This window comes from Artibeus jamaicensis, unplaced genomic scaffold, assembly GCF_021234435.1.
Source record: "Artibeus jamaicensis isolate MK-2021 breed Jamaican fruit bat unplaced genomic scaffold, CSHL_Jam_final scaffold_1019, whole genome shotgun sequence".
Lineage (NCBI taxonomy): Eukaryota > Metazoa > Chordata > Mammalia > Chiroptera > Phyllostomidae > Artibeus > Artibeus jamaicensis.
In genome coordinates, this window is record NW_026522025.1 from 12,674,653 (window position 1) to 12,697,477 (window position 22,825).

Genomic DNA, 22,825 nt, shown 5'->3' on the forward strand with positions numbered 1-22,825 from the left:
AATCCAACCGGCGACCTTTGGTTCAAAGGCCGGCATTCAATCCACTGAGGCACACCACTAGGGCACTGTTGTTCTTTAATATCAGCTAGGTTTCGCTGTTTCCTGAAAAATAAACTTTCCCATATCAAACTTCAGGGGCGTTCAAGGGGTCCATAGCAACCACTATTTGCAGTGCCTCTTTCTGAGGCAGTGCCTGATGGGAGTTTCTCTCCTCCGTACTCAAGCACTTGCTGTGTGCCAGGCGCCAAGGAAGCAGGGAAGGTGGCAGCAGGTTTTGTTGAGTCCCGCGTCTTGAAGAGGTCTGCTTTGTTCTTTGAAGGATGCCTGACAGACCTACCAAACTGTATAGACAGCCAGCATTTCCATGTTTGTTTCTATCTCTCCTGTTCTGGGGGGGAGGTGATTGGTTCCAGAGTTTGGAAAAGGTCTGGGAGGTTAAAGTCAGTTGGCCTCCGGAGGGAGAACAGAGTAGTCGGTTGAACAGAGTCTGCACTTGCACTTTAATTGAAAACAGTGCTGGCTCTTTGGCCTGTACTGTACAGATCCATCAGCAACAAAATCCAGTATTTAGAACCCACTATGAATAAAGGTATCCATTTTAAATTTTATAATTTAAAACTTAAATTAAAGCTTAAATGTTATCCTCCCAACCCCCATGTAGGATAGTTTGGTTTCTTCCACAGTCTGACTAAAAGGTCTCCCTTGAACCCCGCTTTTCTCAAAGGATCGAAACATGATTCTGGGCAAGCACGGGTTCTTTGTGAACCCCTCGGACTCCGTGGCCGTCATTGCTGCCAACATCGTCAGCATTCCGTATTTCCGGCAGACCGGGGTCCGCGGCTTTGCCCGCAGCATGCCGAGCAGCGGAGCCCTGGACAGGTGGGTCTCTCCGCTGCCTGGGCCCTCAGCAGGCTTCGGTGCTTGGAACGCGGGTCCTCCCCTTTCAGCCAGGACACCTGATGCACAGTAGGTGCTAAGTGTGTTTATTTTAGGAAGGAATGGGTGGCGTTTCCTTCTGAATTAGATGTCCCCTCTCTGGGACCCCTGAGCACCCTGCACATCTTCCATCCCACCACACGCCACACTGTGTTCTGATAGCCTTTGTACCCGACCGTGTGCCTGGCTAGACTGCAAACTTCTACAGAGGGAAGACCAACTCTTTTACTCTCCTAAACTCTGCCTGACCACAGAGTGCCTAGCTCACAGATAATAGGGGACACACACGCAGTTTAAAAACCGAATGAGTGAAGGTTCGTGAATACATGAATGGGTGGCACTTCCACTGGAGCCAGGACATCGTTCCCGAGAACCACTGTCCTTCAGCAGTGTAGGGGTTTGGGTGAGAGAGCAGTTTGAAGTAAGGTTAGTATTTCGAGAGGACTTTCAGAGACTTTCCTCGCCCATCCCCGGTCAGATGCTCGTGCACAGACAGACACAGGAAATGTTCGTTCATCCAAATTGAATGAAACTGAAAGCTCAAATAGTTAGAAAAAAGTACATTCAGTTTTTATGAGAAATAAAGGACCCAGTGACGATAAACTGTTGATACAGAGATATTTGCTTATTTATTTATCATATATAACTTCATTTACAAAGGCTTTAAGGTGGCTCATAAGTTCACATCTAAAACAACTGAAAAATATCAGTGATAAATATACATAACCGGGGAGAACACATTAGGTGCCCATTCAATGGTTGCTGACTGAGTGGATAAAGAACAAGTGAAGACCCGGTAGGAAAGCAGAACATACATATCTAGGCTCTGATAATAATAACTAGACACTACATACTTGATATGTTTTAAGTCATTAATTTCCAGACCAGTCCCATGGGGTAAATGTTATATATAAACCCCACTTCACAGATGGGAAAACAAAAGGGACAAAGAAGTTAAGTGAGTTGCCCAAGGTCACCCAACTAGTAAATGGTTGACTCAGGATTTGAACCTGAAATCTTTGCTCATAACACTGGGCCATGTAGTAGCTTCCTATTGCACGTGCATGCGCTTGTGTGTGTGTGTTGCAGAATAGAGCTGACTTCAGCTAGCAAGAACATAATGTCCAATGTTTACAGAGTGGTTCGTGGTTTACACAGTGCTTTTTCACATTCACCATCTCAGTTGATCCTCACAGCAGTCCTGATTTTCAAGAGGAGAGAACCAAAAGAAAAGTTAGCTGTCTTGTCTAGCATCCTGCACTAAATCAGAGCTAGAATCAGAACCTGGGGCTTCTGCCTCTGCATCTACCTGAAGTCACGAGCTGGTTTGTGGCCTTGCTATTGTACTTTCGACCTGTCAGGTCCTGAGATGCCTGCAGTGTCATCGCAGGTCAGTGTAATTCTGCTTTCTGAAAAAAATGATAATCCACATATAGAATCACAATGGAAATACCTCATTACCCAGATAAAACTCTGTTGTACTTTCACGGTTTTCAAAATCATGGATTTATTTTTCTTCAGATATTAGAATCAAAACATGACAGTGTTCTGCTAGCAATAAGGCAGGCATTCTGGAAAGGGAAAAACATCTGAAAGAAAAGTCCCTTAGAGAAGTCTTTAAATAATCTAAAGATACGTAGGGAGAAGTAAATGATGTGTTGGAGGGTCCAGGGACCACGCATCCATGTGAATGAGCTGGTGCAAATGGCGCCGCCCGCTGGGCACTGCCCCGGCCAGGCCTTCTGGTGAGAGGAAAGGCACAGTGACGGGGCAGCTGGTCATCCCGGCTCTGTGACCTTGGGCTGGCCACCTAACACTCTGCACCGTTTCCTCTGTAAAATACTGACCTCCGAGACCCTGTATTTTATTGTTTTGTGTTTGTAAGTACATCAAAACATCATTCTTTTGTTCTGTATGGAAAGCTTAGAGATGCTGATTATATCCAAAACACTTGCGTTCAAATAGCCCCCAAACAGCCTTGTGCATTTTGCTACTGTTGCTTCTTCTAGGATATTAAAGTCAGTGACCTGAATTAATTCTTTCTTCTTCCTCTTCTGCCCCCTCCTCTGAGTCCACATAGAATAGCCCATTGTGCACAAGTTTTCTCTTATGATTTCCCACCAAACTTAGGATTGTATATACCTCTGAGCAATGCTAAATGGGCCCCTTGATTACAATAATGGTGGCTACTTTCCGTCCCTCCCATGGCTGCGCTAACAGTCCTGCTGTGATGTAACTTTGATTTCATGCCTTTGAAGGGTGGCTAATGCTACAAAGATCGCTTTGTATGAGACCCCCACTGGTTGGAAGTTTTTTGGGAATTTGATGGACGCAGGCAAACTGTCCCTTTGTGGGGAGGAGAGCTTCGGCACCGGTAAGTGCGCAGCAGGCCTGCGCTCCCACTTTTCCTGTAAACACTACCTGCAGTGAAAGCTTAGACTGCCAGGGCCGCACTGAAATAGCAGCGGTAGCTGATGTGTCCTAAATCAAGATACAATTTATTTATAACAACCCCGATGAAGTGTACACATTTGAAAAGCAGTGAGCACGTTCGGCCAAGGAGAGCTAATTTTACTTTCAGGAGGATCACATCTACTGAGACAGGAAGTTTGGGGGCCTCCTTGGCAGCCTGGTTATTGAGTCTGTGGGGATTAAACAGTGATAAACATATTTTTCTTCACTCAGTGGTCAAGGAAACCTTTATAAATGTTTTCATTTCTGGGAAGAAATATAGTGGAGCAAGTCAGTTTTTCATTTTTATTTAAGGGAATGTTTCAGCACAGCATTAAATCATTTTCTTTAATAGGCCCAGGTTTTCTGTAGCAAAGAGTTGTGATTTATTGAGGTTAAATGAAGGGAGACCATTAGGGTGGAACTAAGTGATCAAGAAATTGAAACTACGTTCTTGACCATGAGGATGTTTGCGTAAATCGTGTCCCCATGAAGGAGTGCAGCGTGGCACGCTCGGGGGGATGTCCCAACACCCCCAGACCCCACTTTCTGTGCTGTCCCTCCTGTTTGCCTGCCCAGTATTGACCTGAATTCCCACCTCTTATGGCATCACCTACCACCCCATCCTGCCTACGTCAATCTCTCTTTCTTTCCAGTTAGGCATGTGGCCATTTTCCAGGTGTTAGTCTCCAGCTAGGTTGCAAGGTACTTCAGTGGGTATATTTCTTCTCCACCTATTCTCTCAAACTGATATTTTGAAATAAAAGGACCAACCTTCTTTGCCCTTCAGTAGAGTACTGAAGTACTCTACCTCCAGTCTTTAGCACAAAAAAGATCAGAATCTAGCGTTCTGTAAGTCTTGGGTAGAAATTTTGAGACATCTATTTACAAAGTTCGAAGTGAATCAATATCCTCCAATGAGCAGCAATACCTCTTAAATAATGAATTGGCTTGATAGAATCGGAGGGTGTTAAGAAAGATGAATGAATTGTGATGTTAAACAGCATCCACCAAGAAGGCTAGGTGATTTCCCAAGGTTCTAGTTGTTTGGTCAGAGAATACAAAGGCACTGCTTAGTCCTTTCCTACCTCATTAAGTATGGACAGTGCAGCATCAATCCACAGGACACTGGGGACACTGGATGGATACCCAACGAACCTGTAAAGTGGTCTTGTCCCATGCAACTCCCCCTAGTGTTACCCAGTGCAAGCTTGGTACCAGTCATTCTTCTTCATGCATGAAGCTGTCTTTGATGGCAGACACCACGTCCAAATTTTTGTTTTCTAGTCCCATGTACCTATTTCAAATGCTGAGGCTAATGAAAGAAAAAGTCTAGAACAAGACTTCCTGGCGTGTTCGGAAGGATGCTAGTTTCAGGAGAGTGTTCTGAGTTCAGTGAAGACTGGGAAACTTGGAAACACCTTCTTGTCTTGGTGCTTCACAATGGAGTTCTCATTTGGTTTCCAAGACATTCTAGTGTAAGAAATCCTGTTCATAAGTTTTATCTAAACATAGTTAACTGCTTATCTCTATTTTTTATCATATATCTAGTAACATTTTGCTCCACAGACTCGTGTGGGAATCACTGGTCAAGGTAGGTCAGAGCCTGGAGCCCGCTAGGTATCCCTGGTATTGACTGGCTGGGACCAGGCCTGAAGACAGGACGGCACATGCCGCTCCCCTCTCGTGTGACAGGCCTTCAAATGCTGGAAGGCAGCCGTCAGGTTCTCTCCGCTCCAGGCCACCTCACTTCACATTATCTAGCCGCCGACACCAGCGGCTTAGATGCTTCCAGTTCACCACTGCTCCTCTTAGAAAGTCATGTCCAGAACCGAGTGCAGGTCCTCCAGGGCCGACCAGACAGGTAAAGAATAGAGTAGGGTGTTTGTTTTCAGCGAACTGGGCTCTCTACTTTGCTTGATATAACTTCTGTTTATGTTAGCTTTCAGGACATCTTATAATACTCATTGGCCCATATAATATTGTAGATAATTAAACTCCTTTAGGTTTTTGCTCAGGAGCATTGGTCAAGAAAAGTCCCCCATGTTACACTGTGGAACTGATTTTAAATCCAAGTATTAGACTTTAAATTATTCCTTGTTAAAGTTTGTTCTTGTTTACTCATTAACCGACTCAGCAAATACTGAGTGCCAACCATCGTTCTGTCTTCCCTTAGATAACTTTTTTTTTTTACACACAGAGAGATTTCATCATGAGAAGAATCCACAAACTCTTTCTCTCTCTCTTCAGAGAAAAAGAAGATCGCACTGTACCATTTCTGAGATAGCAGTTTAGAAACCAGACTGGACAGCCATAGGTCTCCACTGCCATGAATGAGTGCAGCTGAGTTTACTTAATTTAACTTCTGATCTTCTAACTTAATAGAGGAGTTAATTTCTACCTGCTAGGTCCCTTGATGGCAATTGTCTTTAAAAATATGTTTTTTTAAAAACAAAGATTTATTTTCAGAGGGGGGAAGGGAGGGTTTTCAGAGACAAAGGAAGAGAGGGAGAAAGAGAAGGAGAGAAACACTGATGGGCCACCTCTCATACTTCCCCAGCTGGGGACCGCAACCCAGGCATGTGCCCTGACCAGGAATTGGACTGGCGACCTTTGGTTCGCAGGCCAGTGCTCAGGCCACCGAGCCACACCAGCCAGGGCATTTGGCAGTTCCTTTATAGAGTTTCTCAGGGTCGACATTGGTGATTCTACAAGCTTTGAAATGTTTGAATTCTGTAGCTTAATTGAGTATGGGTCAGTTATTTCTGTATTTTTTTCAGGTGAGAACAGAGACAATTTCTCAGCAAAGCCTCCCTAACCTTCTGGAGTAGGTCAAGTCACCTGATTTTTGGCTTTCATGGCATCATACACTCTCCTTTGTCACAAGTATTGTAATAGCTGTAATTTTACAGTTACTTATGATTACTTGATTAATGTTAGCTCATGAGGACAGGAGTCACACGTGTTTTATTCTCCACCATATCCTAGAGCTTCCTGTAAAGCCCAACATATAATAGGTGCTCAGCAAACACTCGCTGAATGAATGAGAGAACACACTGTTCGCTTGGCACCCTCTATTGAGACAAACAGAATCCTGGTATCAGAAAGGAGAGGACTCTAAAAGTCACCTAATTAATCTCCTACGTGTTGCTGGAATCATAAGTGACCGACTCAGTGCTCTTCTGCTTAAACACCCACCTCCACGGAGAATTCCCACCTCACCTCTTGCAACAGTTTGCAACTTTTATGGGGACTCACCGTCATTCACCACCACTCACATGCCAGAGTCCCAAGTTGGGGACCCAAGGTCTTTGTGTGAAAAGATGAGCTTTTATAAAAGAAAAGGGGAAGTTTTCTTGCCAAGAGGTGCAAAGGAGCCAGACTTTAGAAGAAATGGCTCACCAAATAAAACAAACCACTAGCATTTAAAAGCCAAGCCACAATATTACTAAGGTTACCAACTATACATTAGTCTGTTTATGTTGGAGAAACATTAGCCATCTCACATGATTATCGTAGCCACCAAGGCTGGGACACTTCCCCCAACACCAGCATTACAGATGCCAGGCGTGAAGGTGTTTTTTTGTTAAGGACTCAGAAATGTACACTAGTACTAGACAGCATGAACCTGTTATTTTTGGTTGATCTCATGGTGTAAAGTTGTTTTTCCCCCTAACTGGATGATCATGTGCATGTTTATACACAACAGAGGAGGTCAGAGTGGTCAGTTCTGTCTCACCTTGAACTTACTGGGAAATTGGGAAGGAAATAAAGTGAAGCCATGGAATAGAATAGAATAGAATAGAATAGAATAGAATAGAATAGAATAGAATAGAATAGAATAAAAAAGAAAAGAATGTCACTGCTTTTGAAACTTTTCCTCAGAAAAATGGGGCTTTGGGGAAAGGCATAGGAAACCAGGTTGAAGATCAACTTGATATCCTATGGAAATATGCCAGTACATCGTGACCTGGTCAGGTCTAGAAGTCAGCCACAACTTTCCCTGCCCCATCTTTAAAAGGCTCCAGTGATGATGCATCCTATAGGAGCACTAACTTGAAGAAGCACAGCATTCATGCTTTGCAAATTTCTTTTAATTTTAACCTCCATGAAAATACTTTTATATTTGTACCTCTTTTCATCAGTTCATTGCTCAGATGGTTATTGAACTTCGGCTGTGTCCCAGATGCTGGGTTACGCTGCGGGGACACAACGTTGTCCTGGTGGAGGGCTCTGTGGAGTCCATATTTGGGGAGGGAAGTCGGATCCCGGCTGGTTGTTACACATATGCAAAGTGATAGGAGACAAAGTACAGGGTGCTCTGGGAGCTTTATACTCAAGGGATTTAACTTGTTTCTGTGGTGTAGAGAATCAGATTTTCTACGTAGTTCTCTGCCCATTTTCATTTACTTATCTCTTAAGTGCATTTTCTTGTAGGTAAAGCCATCTCCCCATCTCTGGAGATCTCCCAGAGAGAATACCCCAATAGAACTAGGCTAATACTCCAATTATAACTAAGTTAAACTGTTACCTGCACATCTGTCTCCCTCACCTGTATGTCTGTGCTCAGCTGTGAGGGCAAGGAATATGCGTTACTAGTCTCGGTATTGTCTCATGTGCTTAGAACATGGAAGGCACTAATTCATATTTGCTGGGTAAAAGATGGAGTTAAGACACACTTCCTGCCCATCAGCATACTGCCTTTCTTGAAAGGAAACAAAGTTCCGGGAGCAGTCTCAACGCAGTCCAGGATTCATTGCCAAATGGAAAGTCTGAGGGCGGATGAGGGGGAGCCCCTGAGGCTGGTATGATCTGGAAAAGGCTTCCTGAGGAGCTTACCTGGCCTTTCAGAGTGAAGTCCTTTGTGCAGTAAAAAACAAAGAGGACAGGATTGTGGGCCCAGCAGGTCACTGAAACTCCCAGTCAGGCAACTGGGGTCTGAGCATTCTTTGGGTAAACGTTATTGAGAGCTGACTGTATGCCAGGCATCAGCTAGGTACACAACTCATAGTCCAGGGTCAGGGAGGAAGACCCAGGCTGCCACAGACTATGGGTGAGCACAAAGGCTGAGAAGGAAGGCATCCTGCATGAAGAGTGAAGTTTAAAGTAATTGCAGAAGATGTTAGCCAGGTGTATGTGGGGTAGAAATTTCCAGGCAGAGAGAATGGCATGTGTGGGAGACTTCAGGAGAGAGAGAAATGGGCTGAGGAACAGAGAGAGACAGAAAGATAGAAAGACGCTGTAGCTTTTAGAGAACTCCATGTAGCTCTTTTAGCTGTCACATCCCCATCTGCAGGCCTGCTGCCTAGAAGGGGCAAGAGCTGGGTCCCTCCTGAGATGCCCAGACTTGTCAATGGAACCTAATCCCCAAACCCTTAGCTCTTGGCTCCCTCAGCAAGGGTTGACATTTTTCTTGGCTGAGGCCCAGAGTATGCCCTGACTGAGCCGAGTTTATACTTATCACAAGGTGCTGATTAGGCCGAAGTAAAGTGACAGGTGGTTGGAGATGCTGAGAGAGCAGAATTCGCATGTGCTCAGTTGGTCCCTGAGCTGGACCAAGCTTGAAGAGAACTATGCAAAACCCGCAGCCACCTTTGTGTTGGCCGTAACCAGTGGTGCTGCCAACAGTGCTCTCCCTTTTCCACAGTCAAGTGAACTTGACTTCGTTTACTTTGTTGTTGTTTTTTTTTTCATTAAAAAAGCATTTCAGTAACTTGCATTTACAATAGGAAAATTAGAGAAGGAAGAAGAGAAAGATATTGCAATCCCACTGCCCAGAGAAAAGAGCACATTGGATTGTATTCTTTCATTTTCTTCCCCAATATGTACAGTTAGAGAACATTATTTTTGGAAACTTAGATAGTGGAAAACATAAATTTTTCTCAAGAGTTTTTCTATTTGTTGCCTTAGTCACAATGGTATCTTGTATTTACATAGGACTTACCAGTTTACAAAACATTTCCACTCTCTATCAGAGTAATGTCTTACAACTGTGTGCAAAAGGTGGCTTTATCCCCATTTTATAGTTGAAGAAACTGAGGCTTCGAAAAGTTAAGTGACTTGTGCAAATTTCAACAGCTTCTAGGTAAGAAGAACCTCAGATTTAGGTTTTCTGACTTAAGTATAAAGCATCTCCCATTGAACCACAACTGCCACAATTGTAAAAACAATAGCTTTAGAGAAACACATATCATTGCCTTTTTTTCACTAGTAACTTGTCATCATTCCTGTGAACCCTAAAGAAAATGCAATTTACCCAGACTTCCTGAATATGAGTCAGAGTTAGAGCTCTGATACATCCAAAATGATTAGTGAGATTAATCAGAATTTCCAAGAGACTGAGGATCATACAAGCGGAGTAGAATATTTGTTTATGTTATCCAAGGTAGGCATTTTGTTTATAATGGTAGATATGTGATTGAATTATCTTCAGGTAACTTGATCTGAGTTGGGTATAATTTTTAGATTTTATTTTTATTTTCACATAAAAGATAGCTAAATTCTTTATTCAGAGCCGGAAGAGAACAAAGGAACATCGCCCCTGTACTTTCAGTCTAGCCGAAAGCCAAAAATAAATAAATAAATAAATAAATAAATAAATAAATAAATAAATAAAAGGAAGGAAGAAAAAACCTCAAGGGTGCACAGACGAATAATTTCAACTTATACGCTTCTGTGATGAACTCCAAGTGCAGTGGGGAAGCTGCCAGGGTCTTGCTTACCAGGACAAACTCTTGCCAAAACATATCATCCTTTGCAAAATCTTGAAGAGTCGGAGAGCTAACGTTTTCTTCTTTGAAATAGTAGTAAAGGCAAATAAAAATCCGTAGATAATAAAATTAAGTAAACATTTCCAAAATATGTTATATAAAACACTAAAAGCCTTGCTTAATATCTCTAGTGTTGCCAGCATTCAGGTTTTAAGAACTGTTGTTTCTGAAACCAGTAACTTATTAAAAAGAAAATCTTTTGAAAGAAAAAGTTGCTGTGTTTTTATGAATCAATAGAAAAAATGTTGGAGTAGGTTAATTAATTGATTAGCTTATTCATGAACTTCAAAATTAGCTATCTATACTGTATTCTATGTACAGTGTTAATTAGTAGACTTAGTTACAAAAATTAAAATAAGAGATGCTTCCAGGAAATATTTGGTTCATGGAGTGGAAGACTCATAAATAAATGATTGAGGCTCAAGGAGAATGGAATTTTACTGGATATTTCGAGCAGGTCACTGTAGGAGAAGAGAGAGAAAGTAGGTCATAACTGCCTAGGGAAGCTGGGAGCTAGTCTCAAAGACAAGAGGCCACTTGAGCTGGGTGTCAAAGGATGATGAGGGGAAGATTGTCCACTACCTAGCCAGCATTGTGCTAGATACTTTAGAAGTTCTAAGAGGAATAAGACCCAGTGGAGAGTCAAGAAAGACCCAGTGGAGAGTCAAGAAAGACAGACACATAAATAATTCAAGGCATGATAATATGCAAAGCACTATTAGAGAGTGGTTGTATGAAGTCCTATTCAAAATCAGAAAGTAGAGTTCAACGTTGTCTGCTATTTTTATAGAATAAGGAAGTTAATGGCAAAAATGAGAGTTTTGTTCTACATCAGGCTCTTGGTAAAGCACCTCCTTGCGTATGAGCACATCTAAAGGAGTCAATTTGCTATTTTGGATAAAGATTTTGGCAAGGAACTTAGCAGGAGACAGATGTGCCATAGCTTATTTAACCAAGTTCCTATTGATTGAAGAAAGATATCTTAAAATTGGAGGAGCTGGATTGACAAGTAGGTCCATTTTCAGGGCTTTACTAATTTTTGCCAGATTGCTCGCTCTCCAGGAGGACTGTGCCCTCCCCACAGCAGCATGCGGGAAGCCCACCTCCCTAGGTATTAGGTTTTGTCATTTTTAAATCTGTGGCATTTTGTCAGGCAAGTAGCAGTTTCTTATTGTGGGTTTAACTTTATCTTCTCAAAAACAATGCCAGATATTTATCATATTAATTGGGAGCCCTGCATTTTTTTCTTTAGTGAATTGCATACTTTTATCCTTGGCCTGTTTTTCTGTTGAGGTTTTGCTTTTCTTCTTGTTAATACATAAGGATTTTTTTTTCTATACTGAGGATATTAAGTGTCTATATTGCAAATGTGCTTTTTAAGGTTTGCAAATGATCTTTTAATTTTATCTGTAGTAGCTTTGCTGATAGAAATTCTGTTTATTTATTTATTTATTTGTTTGTTTGTTTGTTGTTGTTCGGTTATAGTTGCCCCGCCTTTTTCCTCATTGGTCACCCCTGCCCTGTTCCCCCCTCCCACAGTCAATCCCCCTCATTGTCCAGAAATGCTAATTCTTAAGAAGATGAATACATTGTTTTTTTAAATGAATTCTTAAGTTATATATATATTAATTACATCCAAGATTTGTAAAAAAGCATTTATATATATTTTTTAGTGTTTAAAGTTTCCAATTTCTACATTCGAATGTGTCATCTATCTAGATTGTTTTTGTGTGTTTTATAGAGAAACAAACCTGAATTGTTTTCAACTATTTAGCTAGTTAACCAAATACTATTTAAACAAATAATTCATTCCTTTCCTACACAGCCTTGAAGTGGCATCCTTTTCATATATTCAAGTCTCATACAGCTTTAGGTCTCTTTATAGGTGTTTCATTTTGTTCCATTATGCTACCAGATTATTTTAATTATTAAAATTTATAATGGTCATATTCTCTGCTGTTTATTTATTTAAGATTTCTTTTCTCCCACTCACATTAATACTTTATTATTGATATGTCAAGTTGCACCAAATTAGTCGACTTACATTTTAATTGGCATTTGCCTTTAAGTTTTAAATTACTTCAGGAAGCATTGACTTCTTTTCAATATTCTGTTGCTTTATTTAATATGTGACTCTTTCCATGCATTCAAGTTCCTCAGTAAAATGTTATGACTTCTTTGGCTGGATCTACATGTTTACTGTTGAGTTTATTCCCAAGTATTTTGGAGAAATCACGTTTCTCACAGCTGCTGGCTCTTCCCCCACCAGGTTCTGACCACATCCGTGAGAAAGATGGACTCTGGGCCGTCCTCGCATGGCTCTCCATTCTAGCCACTCGTAAACAGAGTGTGGAGGACATTCTCAAAGAGCACTGGCGGAAGTATGGCCGGAATTTCTTCACTAGGTGAGTCCCAGCCTGGTTTGGGTATGAGGTAGGGTGGAGAAGCGGGCAGAAGGAATTCTTGTGCACACCAATTCTTTCCTGTCTTAACTGGCCGTAAAACTCTGGTTCATCCAGCTTCTGCCAAGTGAGGATTTTCAAAATAATGAAGTTGGGGTCACAATGAAGTCAGCCTTTATGTCATCTATAAAGAATGAGGTTTACAAAATTTATTTAATATTATTCAAAAGAATAAATGTTTTTTAAAGACTTTTAAATGTACCTATCAAGGGGACGTGATAACAGCATTGGATTTAGATTCAGAAAAATTGATTCAAATTTTATTTCTGCCTCTCAGTAGATTGGGAAGTCATTTAACCTCTCTCTGTACTCAGTTTTCTCATATGTAGAAATGGAGATAACAGTCCACCTATTGAGTGAATTAAATGAAATATGAACCTGAAAATGTGTTAATAAACTCTGGGGCACTAAAAGTATGGAAACTTTTTTTCTGAAATTATGGAAATGACTATGCTTAGTCCAAATTAATTTTTCTGACTCCTTAAAATAGGTCCCCAAAGGCTGTGTACCTGTCAATACTTTGTCAATACTTCATGCATTGATTCAACAAATATTGACTGTGTACCTGTTTTCCGCAAGGCACCGGGGATTCAGTAGTAAACAAAAATACTTCAAATACTTAGTAATTCTTCTTTACTATGCATACTTCTATTTTTTAAGCACTTTCTTTTTTTTTCCTCAGTACTGTTTTTCATTAATTTCAATTTGACTTTCCCCCCAGTAAGTGTAAAAATCTAACAAAATTTTTCCTGGACCTCAGTATCCTAATTAAGGAATTAAATATGAGAAAAAATATATTAGGTAAATTGTTTATCTGTAAAAACTATATAGTTGTAATTTCTCTGGACCTCAGTTGCCTTTTCTATAAAATAGGTGAGTTCAAATAGGGAATTGAAAAAATATATCACAGATTTAATAGTCCATGTTCTCTGGATTGTCAAGAAAGAATTTAATCTTAAGCAACTTGACCTCCTTCATGAGAATTCTTTCCTCACCTTTGGACAAGTTCATTGTTATCTTCTTCCTTCGAGTTAATTCTTTTGTGGAAGGTATAGGTAATAACTGCCACATGGTAGCCCTGGGAACCAAGGCAAGAATCTTTACTTTCTAAGAACCAGAAAAACCTGGTAATTGAGAACAGCAGCCGTGAACTCTCTAGAGCATAAAGAATCATGAAAGCAGAACCACTTCTGTTTTTGTGCTCAGTGGCATCACCAACACCTAACTCATAGTTGACACTGCAGATACGCTTTGAGGAGACAAATGAATGAGTTAACAAGGTGGAATAATGTTAGGAGGAGTTGTTCAGAGAATGGGTCACTCTCGAATGAGTTAGAAGTCTCCATCTAAAAACTACTTTAACAGTTTTTCTTAATTTCAAATAATGGTTCAGCAAGCATTGCAATAAATGTTGCAAATAAGTTCTCAGAGCCTGCATTTATTGCTGGTTAAGTCTCCACTGTACCCTCTGTCGATGGAACAGAAGTGCTAGGTGCTCTTGCACACATTGCTTGATGTTGACCTCAGAACAATGATTAATGAGGCAGCCGAGATCCTGAGAGATGAAGCAACTTGCCCATGGTCAGTCACACAGTCAGTAAGCAACAGAGGCTGGATTCATAGCTTGTCCTGTCTGATTCCAAAGCCCAGATTCTTTCCATTATACCCCTCTGTGCCTAGGATTTATAGAACATTTCCCCTGAACACCCAGAGGTCACAGATGTAAAGCACAAACACCTGGTTGTAATTTCTGGCTCTTTATCATTTTAACTGGGGGAAAGAACTGACTTCAAGATGAAGGGGACTGCTGTCCTTGATTCATAGAATCCTGGAGCCAAAATGGGTCGGCCTCCACTCCCTGGTATTTCTCATGTCTCAGAGGTATCATGTTGCACATATCATATTTGTTCCGCTATTACAAGTAAATACAGACTCTGTTATCCTGAGCCTCTACAAAAAAACTCTCTCAAGAAGGTGTGTCCTGCTAGATCAAGAAAAGCATCCTGGAAGAATCTTTAACCTGAGAGAGAAGTCAAGAATAATTCTTGGAAGAAGAATAGTAATCATTGACTTCGATTTCCAATGCACTTTTTTTTTCTTGTTCCTTTTGCAACTACACCAGGTCACCTCTGTCAGGGTGAACCCAAAGCAGTTTGGATTAAAATCGCCTGTCACTGAAAGGAAGGAGGTGTCTCAGATGTAGAGTTAGGGCTTGGCTCCTTCCTCTGGTCAGCGATGACTTGGCCTTACTTTAGGAAGCTCCTGTGGAGACTGGGACTCTTCTTCACCAAAAGCTCAGCCACCTCGGGCAGGTCCCTGCCTGGGACCTGTGCCAGCACTTATCCCACAGAAGCTCTAGGAGTCTGAAAGAGAAGTTGCCTGAGTCATGAGCTCCTTTATGCAGAGTTCCCAGGAGATAACACTGCTTTTAATTCTACCTCCTCAGGATGTGATGGTTAAACATTAGATAGCATCTCTCAAAAGCCTTTGAAGCTTCTTAGGGCTTTATTCTGTAGAAAAGCCAAGATGGGGGTTTTCTGCTTATTCAGAATCTCCTAACCCTTCCCTGAAATCCTCCAATCCCTTCCTTTTATCCTTGGCCTGCTCCATCCCCAGGGACTGACAGGCTGGTCTTTTTGCCAGCTTCTTCTGAAGTTAGCTGGTCTTGGGACAGGGCCAAACAAATGATGAAGAAAGTGCTGATGTGCGTTGGTGGGATCTGAGGTCGGCCTGTGGGTCTCAGTTTCGTGACTTCTTCCAGGTATGATTATGAGGAGGTGGAGGCCGAGGGCGCAAACAAAATGATGAAAGACTTGGAAACCCTGATATCCGACCGCTCCTTCGCAGGGAAGCAGTTCTCGGTGGGTGACAAAGTTTACACCGTGGAGAAAGTCGATAACTTTGAATACAGTGATCCAGTGGATGGAAGCATTTCAAGAAATCAGGTAGGAACAGATTTATGTGGGTGTAGGAGAGACTCCTCAGGGCTCCATCTCTGAAACATCGAGGAGAAAAGAAAAAGGCCTGTGGTCATTTCTCTCTTGCTGCCCTGTGTTACCTGGGTAGCTGTTCTCAGCTGGCTTTCTGCCGAATCACACCTGACTTGCACACGTACCTACAGGGGAAATGGTTTATGCCCTGGTTCCTTGCACTCCCCTATGCCCTCATTCTGCAGTTCTTAGCCTAGACTCCAGAGGGATTTTTATACTCTCACAGGGATGTCCAGCCTGCAGGCCACATGCGGCTTAAAATGCCTATGAATGCGGCCCAACACAAAACCATACATTTACGTAAAACATTATGAGATTTTTTTTTTGTGATTACATGTTGCAATGCATTTAATGTGTGCCCCAAGGCAACTCTTCTTCTCCCAGTGTGGCCCAGAGACATCGAAAGGTTGGACACCCGTGCATCATATGTAAGATGCGTGTGAGGTGCAAGAAGGAGCCCCAGAATCTAGAGAAAAAGAACTGCTGTGTTAGGGATCAACCTCCCTCTTTTCTCTCAAGAGGTTAGAACAGAAAGCCAGTGTGAGAGTCATTGTTACACACTAATAATTCTAATTTCTCAAAAAAAAAAAAGAGGAAGGAAGAAAGAAAGAAAAAGTAGCCCTGGCTGGATGACTCAGTGGTTGGAGCATCATCCCATACTCCAAAAGTTTATGGGTTCAATTCCCAGTCAGGGCACACACCTAGTTGTGGGTTCAATCCCAGGTCAGGGCCTAGATGGGAGTCAGCTGATCGATGTTTCTCTGTCTCTGTCTTTCTCTCTCTTTCTGTGCTTTATTTCTCCCCCTTCCTCTCTCTCTAAAATCAATAAACATATCCTCAGATGAGGATTTAAAAAAAAGAAGCAGAACTAGATAAGCCATTCACAGAAGCATTAACTGTTATTATCTGCAGCTTGTGACTTGCATCCAACCCCAGCTTCACAGCTGAAGACCTGGACCAGGTCTGGGTGGAGACGTGTGAGTAGCTTGCTGAGGGCCAAGGCCACAGGCCGCGTGAGCCCTTCTCCGGGCTTCTCACAAACACGCAGGGCCCGCGGTCCTCTCTCCTCCGGTTCTGTTGTTGTTACCATAGCATGGACTCCTCTGTAATCATTTAAGGACAGATAATAAAGAGGACGCTGCAGATTCTGTTACAGCTTTCCAGTTTGCGTGTCCCCGATAGATCCAGGTTTTTGGACTGGTTCTTCTCAAGGCATCTGACAGGCTTTGGAGGAACTGGGGTATGGGGTTTATTTACAGTCTCTTTCCGGAGAGCAGGTAGTCGTTGTCACGACTGCCCTCAGTGCGTGTGTTTCCCTTTCTCAAAACTCTAACACAGTGGCTTTTCTTCCTTATGCCTTTTCATCATCTGTGAGAACTGTGGTCCAGTATAGGTGATTGTAAATTATGTCTAACATAATTAGAAAAAGAGAGGCCTGGGGTGAAGGAGGAGAGGTAGGTGCAGAAAAGGGGGGGGTGGGGCCCAGGGGAGGGCAGAGCAGAGGTTGTTGTGGTACAGCCTTCACAGAGAGAACGGACACTTGGGAAAAGTCTCCCACCCTGTCCTGCCTCCAGCAGCTGCGAGGAGGGAGGAGGGCAGCAGAGGGGCGTGGCGGGTGTGGCCATGAGCATGGTCTGCTGTCCGCGCTCTGTGAGGAAGAGGTCAGCAGCTGTGCATTCTATAATAGGAAAGTCTGAGGATTGATTGATTGATTGATTGATTTTAGAGAGAAAGAGGAAGGAAGAGGCAGAGAGGGAAACACTGATTTATTGTTCTACTCATTTATGTATCCATTGGTTGATACTTGTATTTGAAGATCGAACCCACAGCCTTGGCATCAGGATGACACTCTAACCAACTGAGCTACCTGGACAGGGCCAGAGAGTCTGAGTATCTAGATGGAAGACCAGGTAGGAGAGAAAATCTTCTGAAGCAGATGTAGCATCTGCAATCAAGCGCAAAGAATTTAGAAACTTCAGGTTGAAGCTGTGGGAGAAGGAGACCAGTCCTGGTGTGTTTCTAGAGAGCAGGACATGTACCTTGCCACGATGACTTTCCTGGGAATGTCATACATGAATTTCATCTGCTGTCTCCACTGCCGAATGGCAAACCCTGGCTGGGGTTTGGTGACAAATAGCAGATGTGGAGTGGTGCCTTTCCTTCTGGCCAGCCTTTGGCTCTGTACGAAACTCTTCTCTTTATGGAAGAATTCATAAAGATGGATGGGTCCTCGGATAACTGTCTTGTCCAGCCTTCTCACCTCAGGCTGTAGAACATCTACCCGGGAGTTCCTACTTTTCCTCTGAAGCAAGAAGATGATTGAGGATGAGAGATGTGGCCAGGAAGGAGAAGGAGAGGGCAGCAGAGAGAGGGGGCTGGGCTTAGCATAGCACCCACACGGACCCACTGGAGGGAGATTGGCCACCGATCCTGCCTTATAGGTGGGCATGAGCTGGTCTCTGCTGTTCGGAGTGTGCAGCCTCCCATGCTCTTTTGGAGGTGCTCTGCCAGTGTTTTGCAGAGAGTTCTTCCTCTTGTCTGCCCAATACCTCTTCTGCTCTGGTTCCAGCTCTTCCTGTCCTCGTTTCCCTCCTGCAAATTTCTGCTCTAGTAGCTTATTTGTTGACTTGCTTATTTATTTACTGTATCAAGCTTTAAACTGGGACGGTTAGTCCATAAATCAGTGAAGCCAGGAGGGGACATGGGCCCGGTGTCACCAGCCTCCCCAGGATCAAGTCTCCCGCCTGATCCTGCAAAAGCCTCTCCCCCGTGAGTTCAGCCCCTATTGCTTGGGACTGACTGACAGGGCTCAACTGCCACCATTTATCAAGGATCTAAGCCCCTCATTGATCAAGTATAGATGAAATTAGATCCCCAAACGGACCCCTTGTCATTTTGCTAGCCTTTAATCCCCATTCTAGTGTATAAGGGGGACATATCCCTCCTTATCTTTTCCAGGGCATTCGGCTCATGTTTGCAGATGGTTCCCGCATCATCTTTCGACTGAGTGGCACTGGGAGCGCGGGGGCCACCATTCGACTGTATATCGACAGCTATGAGAAGGACGTTGCCAAGATCTACCAGGATCCCCAGGTGACGCCCAAGCTCTGTAGCCTGACTGGTACTTTGTGTTGAAAGGAATAATAGTGGTTACCTCAAACCTGTGTTATTACAGCCCATTTCTCAAATCATCAGACAGGCATGCTCACTTTCCTGCATGTCTCCTTCAGTACGTCATAACAGCACTAATAGCTAACAATTAGTTGAGCATTTTCTGTTTGCCAAGCTCGGTTCTAAACCCATTGTAGGAATATACTCATTTCAGTCGTGAATGAGGTGGATCTATTGTTATCTCTACTGCAGATGAGGACATTGAAGCACAGGAGGGTTGAGCAGCAGTTAGTAGGCTCACATGCCTGGTCAGTGGCAGGTTCAGGGTAGCTAATTTTTAAAGCAGCCCCTCAGCTGGCACTCTGCTCTGTCCCTGATAATTTGCTACTTTGCTTGGTCTGATTGCCTGCCCTGCAAACACACGCTGGTTCTAGATTTGGTGGTGAGGGAGAGTTTCATGACCCGACAAGAAATGCCTTTATGGAAAAGTCAATGGACTTTTCAGTGGACTTGTAGCCTGGCTGTTCGGGTTCCCAGTCTCATCGCAAAAGTCTGCAGAAGTATGTCAGAGTATGGCGGGGTCCCGGGAGCCAGGCCCAGGACAGAGAACTGGAGGACAGACGCCCCAGTGGAGGAGCCAAGGGGGAGCAGTGACATACAGGGTCGAGTGTCCCCATGCGTGCTCCTCATCTTGGCGGGTGCTCCCCAACCAGAGCACCAGAGCAAACATGTCTAGGGAGTGTTGTACGTTAGCCCCTTCTTGGCAATTCATGGCACACAGCACTTCTTAAAGGCTCTGAGAAGACTCCTAGTAGAAACACCTGTTTCAGTAGCAGTCACCGTGCTTATTTCTGCCCAGAGCCTTTCTTCTAACACCCAATTAAAATCCTGTGAAACTCACTTGAAAACCCTGGCACAGTGGTGTCAAGCATACACTTTGGAGTTAGATCTTTCTTTTAATTCAGTGTCTGCCACTTAGCTGTGGTCATTTCAACGTTCTGGGTCTTGGTTTTCTGGTCTGTGCAATGCCAGGATACTACCTACGAGGCAATCGATGCAGAATTCTAAACACCCAGCCTGGCATATAGGATTAGCTTTTGAGAAAGAGTGGCTCTTATATTTGTCTTTATTATGAAAATACAGAGGTAAGAGGACGCTTCACTTTGCATTGTTTCCAGGGCCAGGCTTCAGCTTCAGTCACCGCGAGATCTCTCTTGTGTTGCAGGCATCGCTAAAACTTAAACGAAAGACATGCCTAAAACTCAAAAAATAATAGAGGAAGAGGGAAAAAAGGAAGGAATTGTGTTTCTCTGTCTTAATGCCTAGAACATGGTAGATGCAGAGAATGTATGAAAGATAAGTTTCTTCTGGACCGTGGTCCCGAGCAGGTGGGCGGGTGCCGAAGGGTGCCGGGTGCCCGCAGCACCCAGGTGCACCGCCGTTCCGGTGGGGGCGATGCCTCCGCACACTCTGGAGCTGCCGGGCAGCAGCCTCAGCACTGTGTTGGAGCCCCACAGGGAAGTGGCCAAGGGGTGTGGTCTGCACATGAAGTCGGTTCTCTAGTTTTCACCTAGATAATAGCGGTTGGTGGAGACTTCGATGAGGGAAAGTGACAGCGGACAGTAGAAAATGTACTATTTTGGCCTTGCCCTTGAGTCACTTGGTCAGATCACCTCTCTGGATATCCATCCGTTGCTTCACCTGTAAAATGGACTGTTCAACTAGATAAGTAGTTTTCATTTTTTAATTAAAAATATTTATTTATTTAAGCAACAGGAAAATTTTTTCTTTTAAGCAAGAGGAGGATAAGAGGGGAGGGCTGTTGCATTTTGGAAAGAGCCCTTCTGGGTTCCGTGTGCAACAAGGACTTGGAGGGTGCAGAAGAGCATCTGGAAGCATTGCTTTCCAGGTTGGAGAGGGAATGTTGATTTAGCAGCAGCTATGGCCCTGAGACGGAGAAAAGTGGGTGCCATTGAGAGACATGTAGAAAACAACAACAACAAAGAAAACCTATGCTTGCTGGTAGATTGGAAGGGGGTATGTGGGAGAGGAAGGGTGCAGTTGTTTCTGTGCTTTGTGTGGTAGACCGTGGTGTTGATTTACGGCAACAGAGAATGCTGGGGGGGGGAGCGGGGAGCACACGCCTTTGTTTTCAGACTGGGAGAATCTGAGGAGCCTTTGGGACTTAGGCAGTCAGCTAGGTCGGGAGCTCAAAGGCAAAGTTCGGGCCTGAGCAATGGATCTGTGTCTAGAGACAGTGGTGGAAAATGTTCTCTTTGTGTCTTTCCCAGGTCATGTTGGGCCCCCTTGTTTCCATTGCTCTGAAGGTCTCCCAACTCCAGGAAAGGACAGGACGCTCCGCACCCACTGTCATCACCTAAGAAGACGGGCCGGGGGCGGTGCGTCTCTCCACCCGGGGACCCCCAGTCATCTGATTGAAGAGCATGGTTAGAATAATGTGTACTCACCCAGGCTTTTTAGGATTTGGCTTTTCCATTAACTAGTTTTTGATGAATGGTACGTTTGCAAAGCGCTGCCAATTGAGATGCCCTTGGGAGCCACGTGGGAAAGAGGGGAAAAGGACCCAGGGGCTTATGCTAGTGTCAATCCCTTTTCATGCTGCTGTGTGGGGGTTTGTCTCCTCAGTGCCAAGTTCTGTTTACACTACAATGTAACAAAGAGGTTGAGCATCAGCTAACGAGGCCACTTTTCATCCTTAGGATGGGCCAGTGAAATGACAGTGCACCTTTCTTTCTCCTTGGTGACCCTTTCCCCCCATTTACTGTTTACATGGAACCCAGCGAATACAATTTCTGGTGCCTTCTCTCCAATCAGCTCTTTCGTCAGAGTGAGATGTACCTGTCTACAGATTTCTGCCTTGTTTTGCAGCGTAGTCCCATTCACACAAATACTTCGGGTTATTAAAGCAAAATAAGCCACTCTTTCTTGGTGTCTTTTTTTCTTAACTATAAAATGCATTTTTTTATTTCAGAGAGAAAAAAAACCAACTTGGTTGTGGAGAGGGAGGTCGGTATTATATTTTGTTTGGATGTCCTAGGTAGAAAAAAGAACTTCCCTGTGTGAGGTTTAACATCCTTACACTCGAGGCTATAACTTTAGGTCTTAGCAGGGTCGACTGAGGCCTCGATCCTTCTGAGGAGGATAGAGTAAGCTTGACATGGCTCAGTGGGAGCGAGGGAAAGGAAGACGGTTTTCAGGAGGTCTTAAATGGCCAAGCACTGCCGGGCGTCCTGTGGCGCTGAGGTGCCGTGATGCCTGTTGGGATGGAGGCAGAACTCTCCGAATCCTAGAGCGAGATTCCTGGCCCTTGTCAGGAAGCCACGAGCCCACTGGCACCTTACTCACCGTAGAATGTTCATTCCAAGAGTGCATTCTAAGTGGTTAAAAGCACAGCCTTGGGAGCCAACACGCCTGAGTTCGAGTCCCACTTGAGTCACCTTTGAATATCATTCTCCTCCTCCTTAAAGTGGGAATGAAGATCGTTCCCCCTCTGTGGGGGCACTGAGGACCTTCAGTGAGTGGGCCTGTGGAAAGCAGTGGCACAGTGTCTGATTCATGGTAGGCTGTCAAATAAATGGGAACTAGGACTTTGCTTATTATAATATTGTTTCTAGATTTTAAAAAAAGATTTTGTTTATCTTTAGAGAGCGGACAAGGGAAGGAAAAAGAGAGGGAGAGAAACATCAATGTGTGGTTGCCTCTCGTACACCCCCTACTGGTGACCTGGCCCACAACCCAGGCATGTGCCCTGACTGGGAATTGAACCGATGACCCTTTGGTTTACAGGCCGGCGTTCAGTCCACTGAGCCACACCAGGGCTGTTTCTAGATTTTTAAGTATTGGAAAAAACACAAAGTACGGCACTGGTATTTGCAACGAACTTTGTGGTTTCTTATGAGCTATTCCAGAGAGACATTTCAGCTCTGTACCCCTCTGCCACCCAGTGTGGAGTCCCTGTTCCAGGTGACAGGGTGTTTATCTGGGGCCACATCTCTAACGTTGCCATTGAACAAGGGAGTCCAGCCCAGCAAACTCAGTTGAGCTTTGGCGACGATGAGACGAAGGTGCGTACTTACTGAACTTT

The 22,825-nt window shown here is 43.7% G+C and overlaps 1 protein-coding gene across 1 annotated transcript in view; it reads left to right on the forward strand.

The window, feature by feature from the left end:
• The window catches only part of PGM1 (phosphoglucomutase 1), a 59,264-nt gene extending 37,602 nt beyond the window's left edge, over positions 1 to 21,662 (forward strand). Inside the window, exons 6-11 of the mRNA XM_037136250.2 lie at positions 725 to 879; positions 3,195 to 3,310; positions 12,427 to 12,562; positions 15,381 to 15,564; positions 18,568 to 18,702; positions 21,012 to 21,662. Coding sequence (XP_036992145.2) covers positions 725 to 879; positions 3,195 to 3,310; positions 12,427 to 12,562; positions 15,381 to 15,564; positions 18,568 to 18,702; positions 21,012 to 21,101 — 816 coding nt within the window. The 3' untranslated portion in view covers positions 21,102 to 21,662. The remainder of the gene's footprint in view (positions 1 to 724; positions 880 to 3,194; positions 3,311 to 12,426; positions 12,563 to 15,380; positions 15,565 to 18,567; positions 18,703 to 21,011) is intronic.
• The last annotated feature ends 1,163 nt before the right edge of the window (positions 21,663 to 22,825 follow it).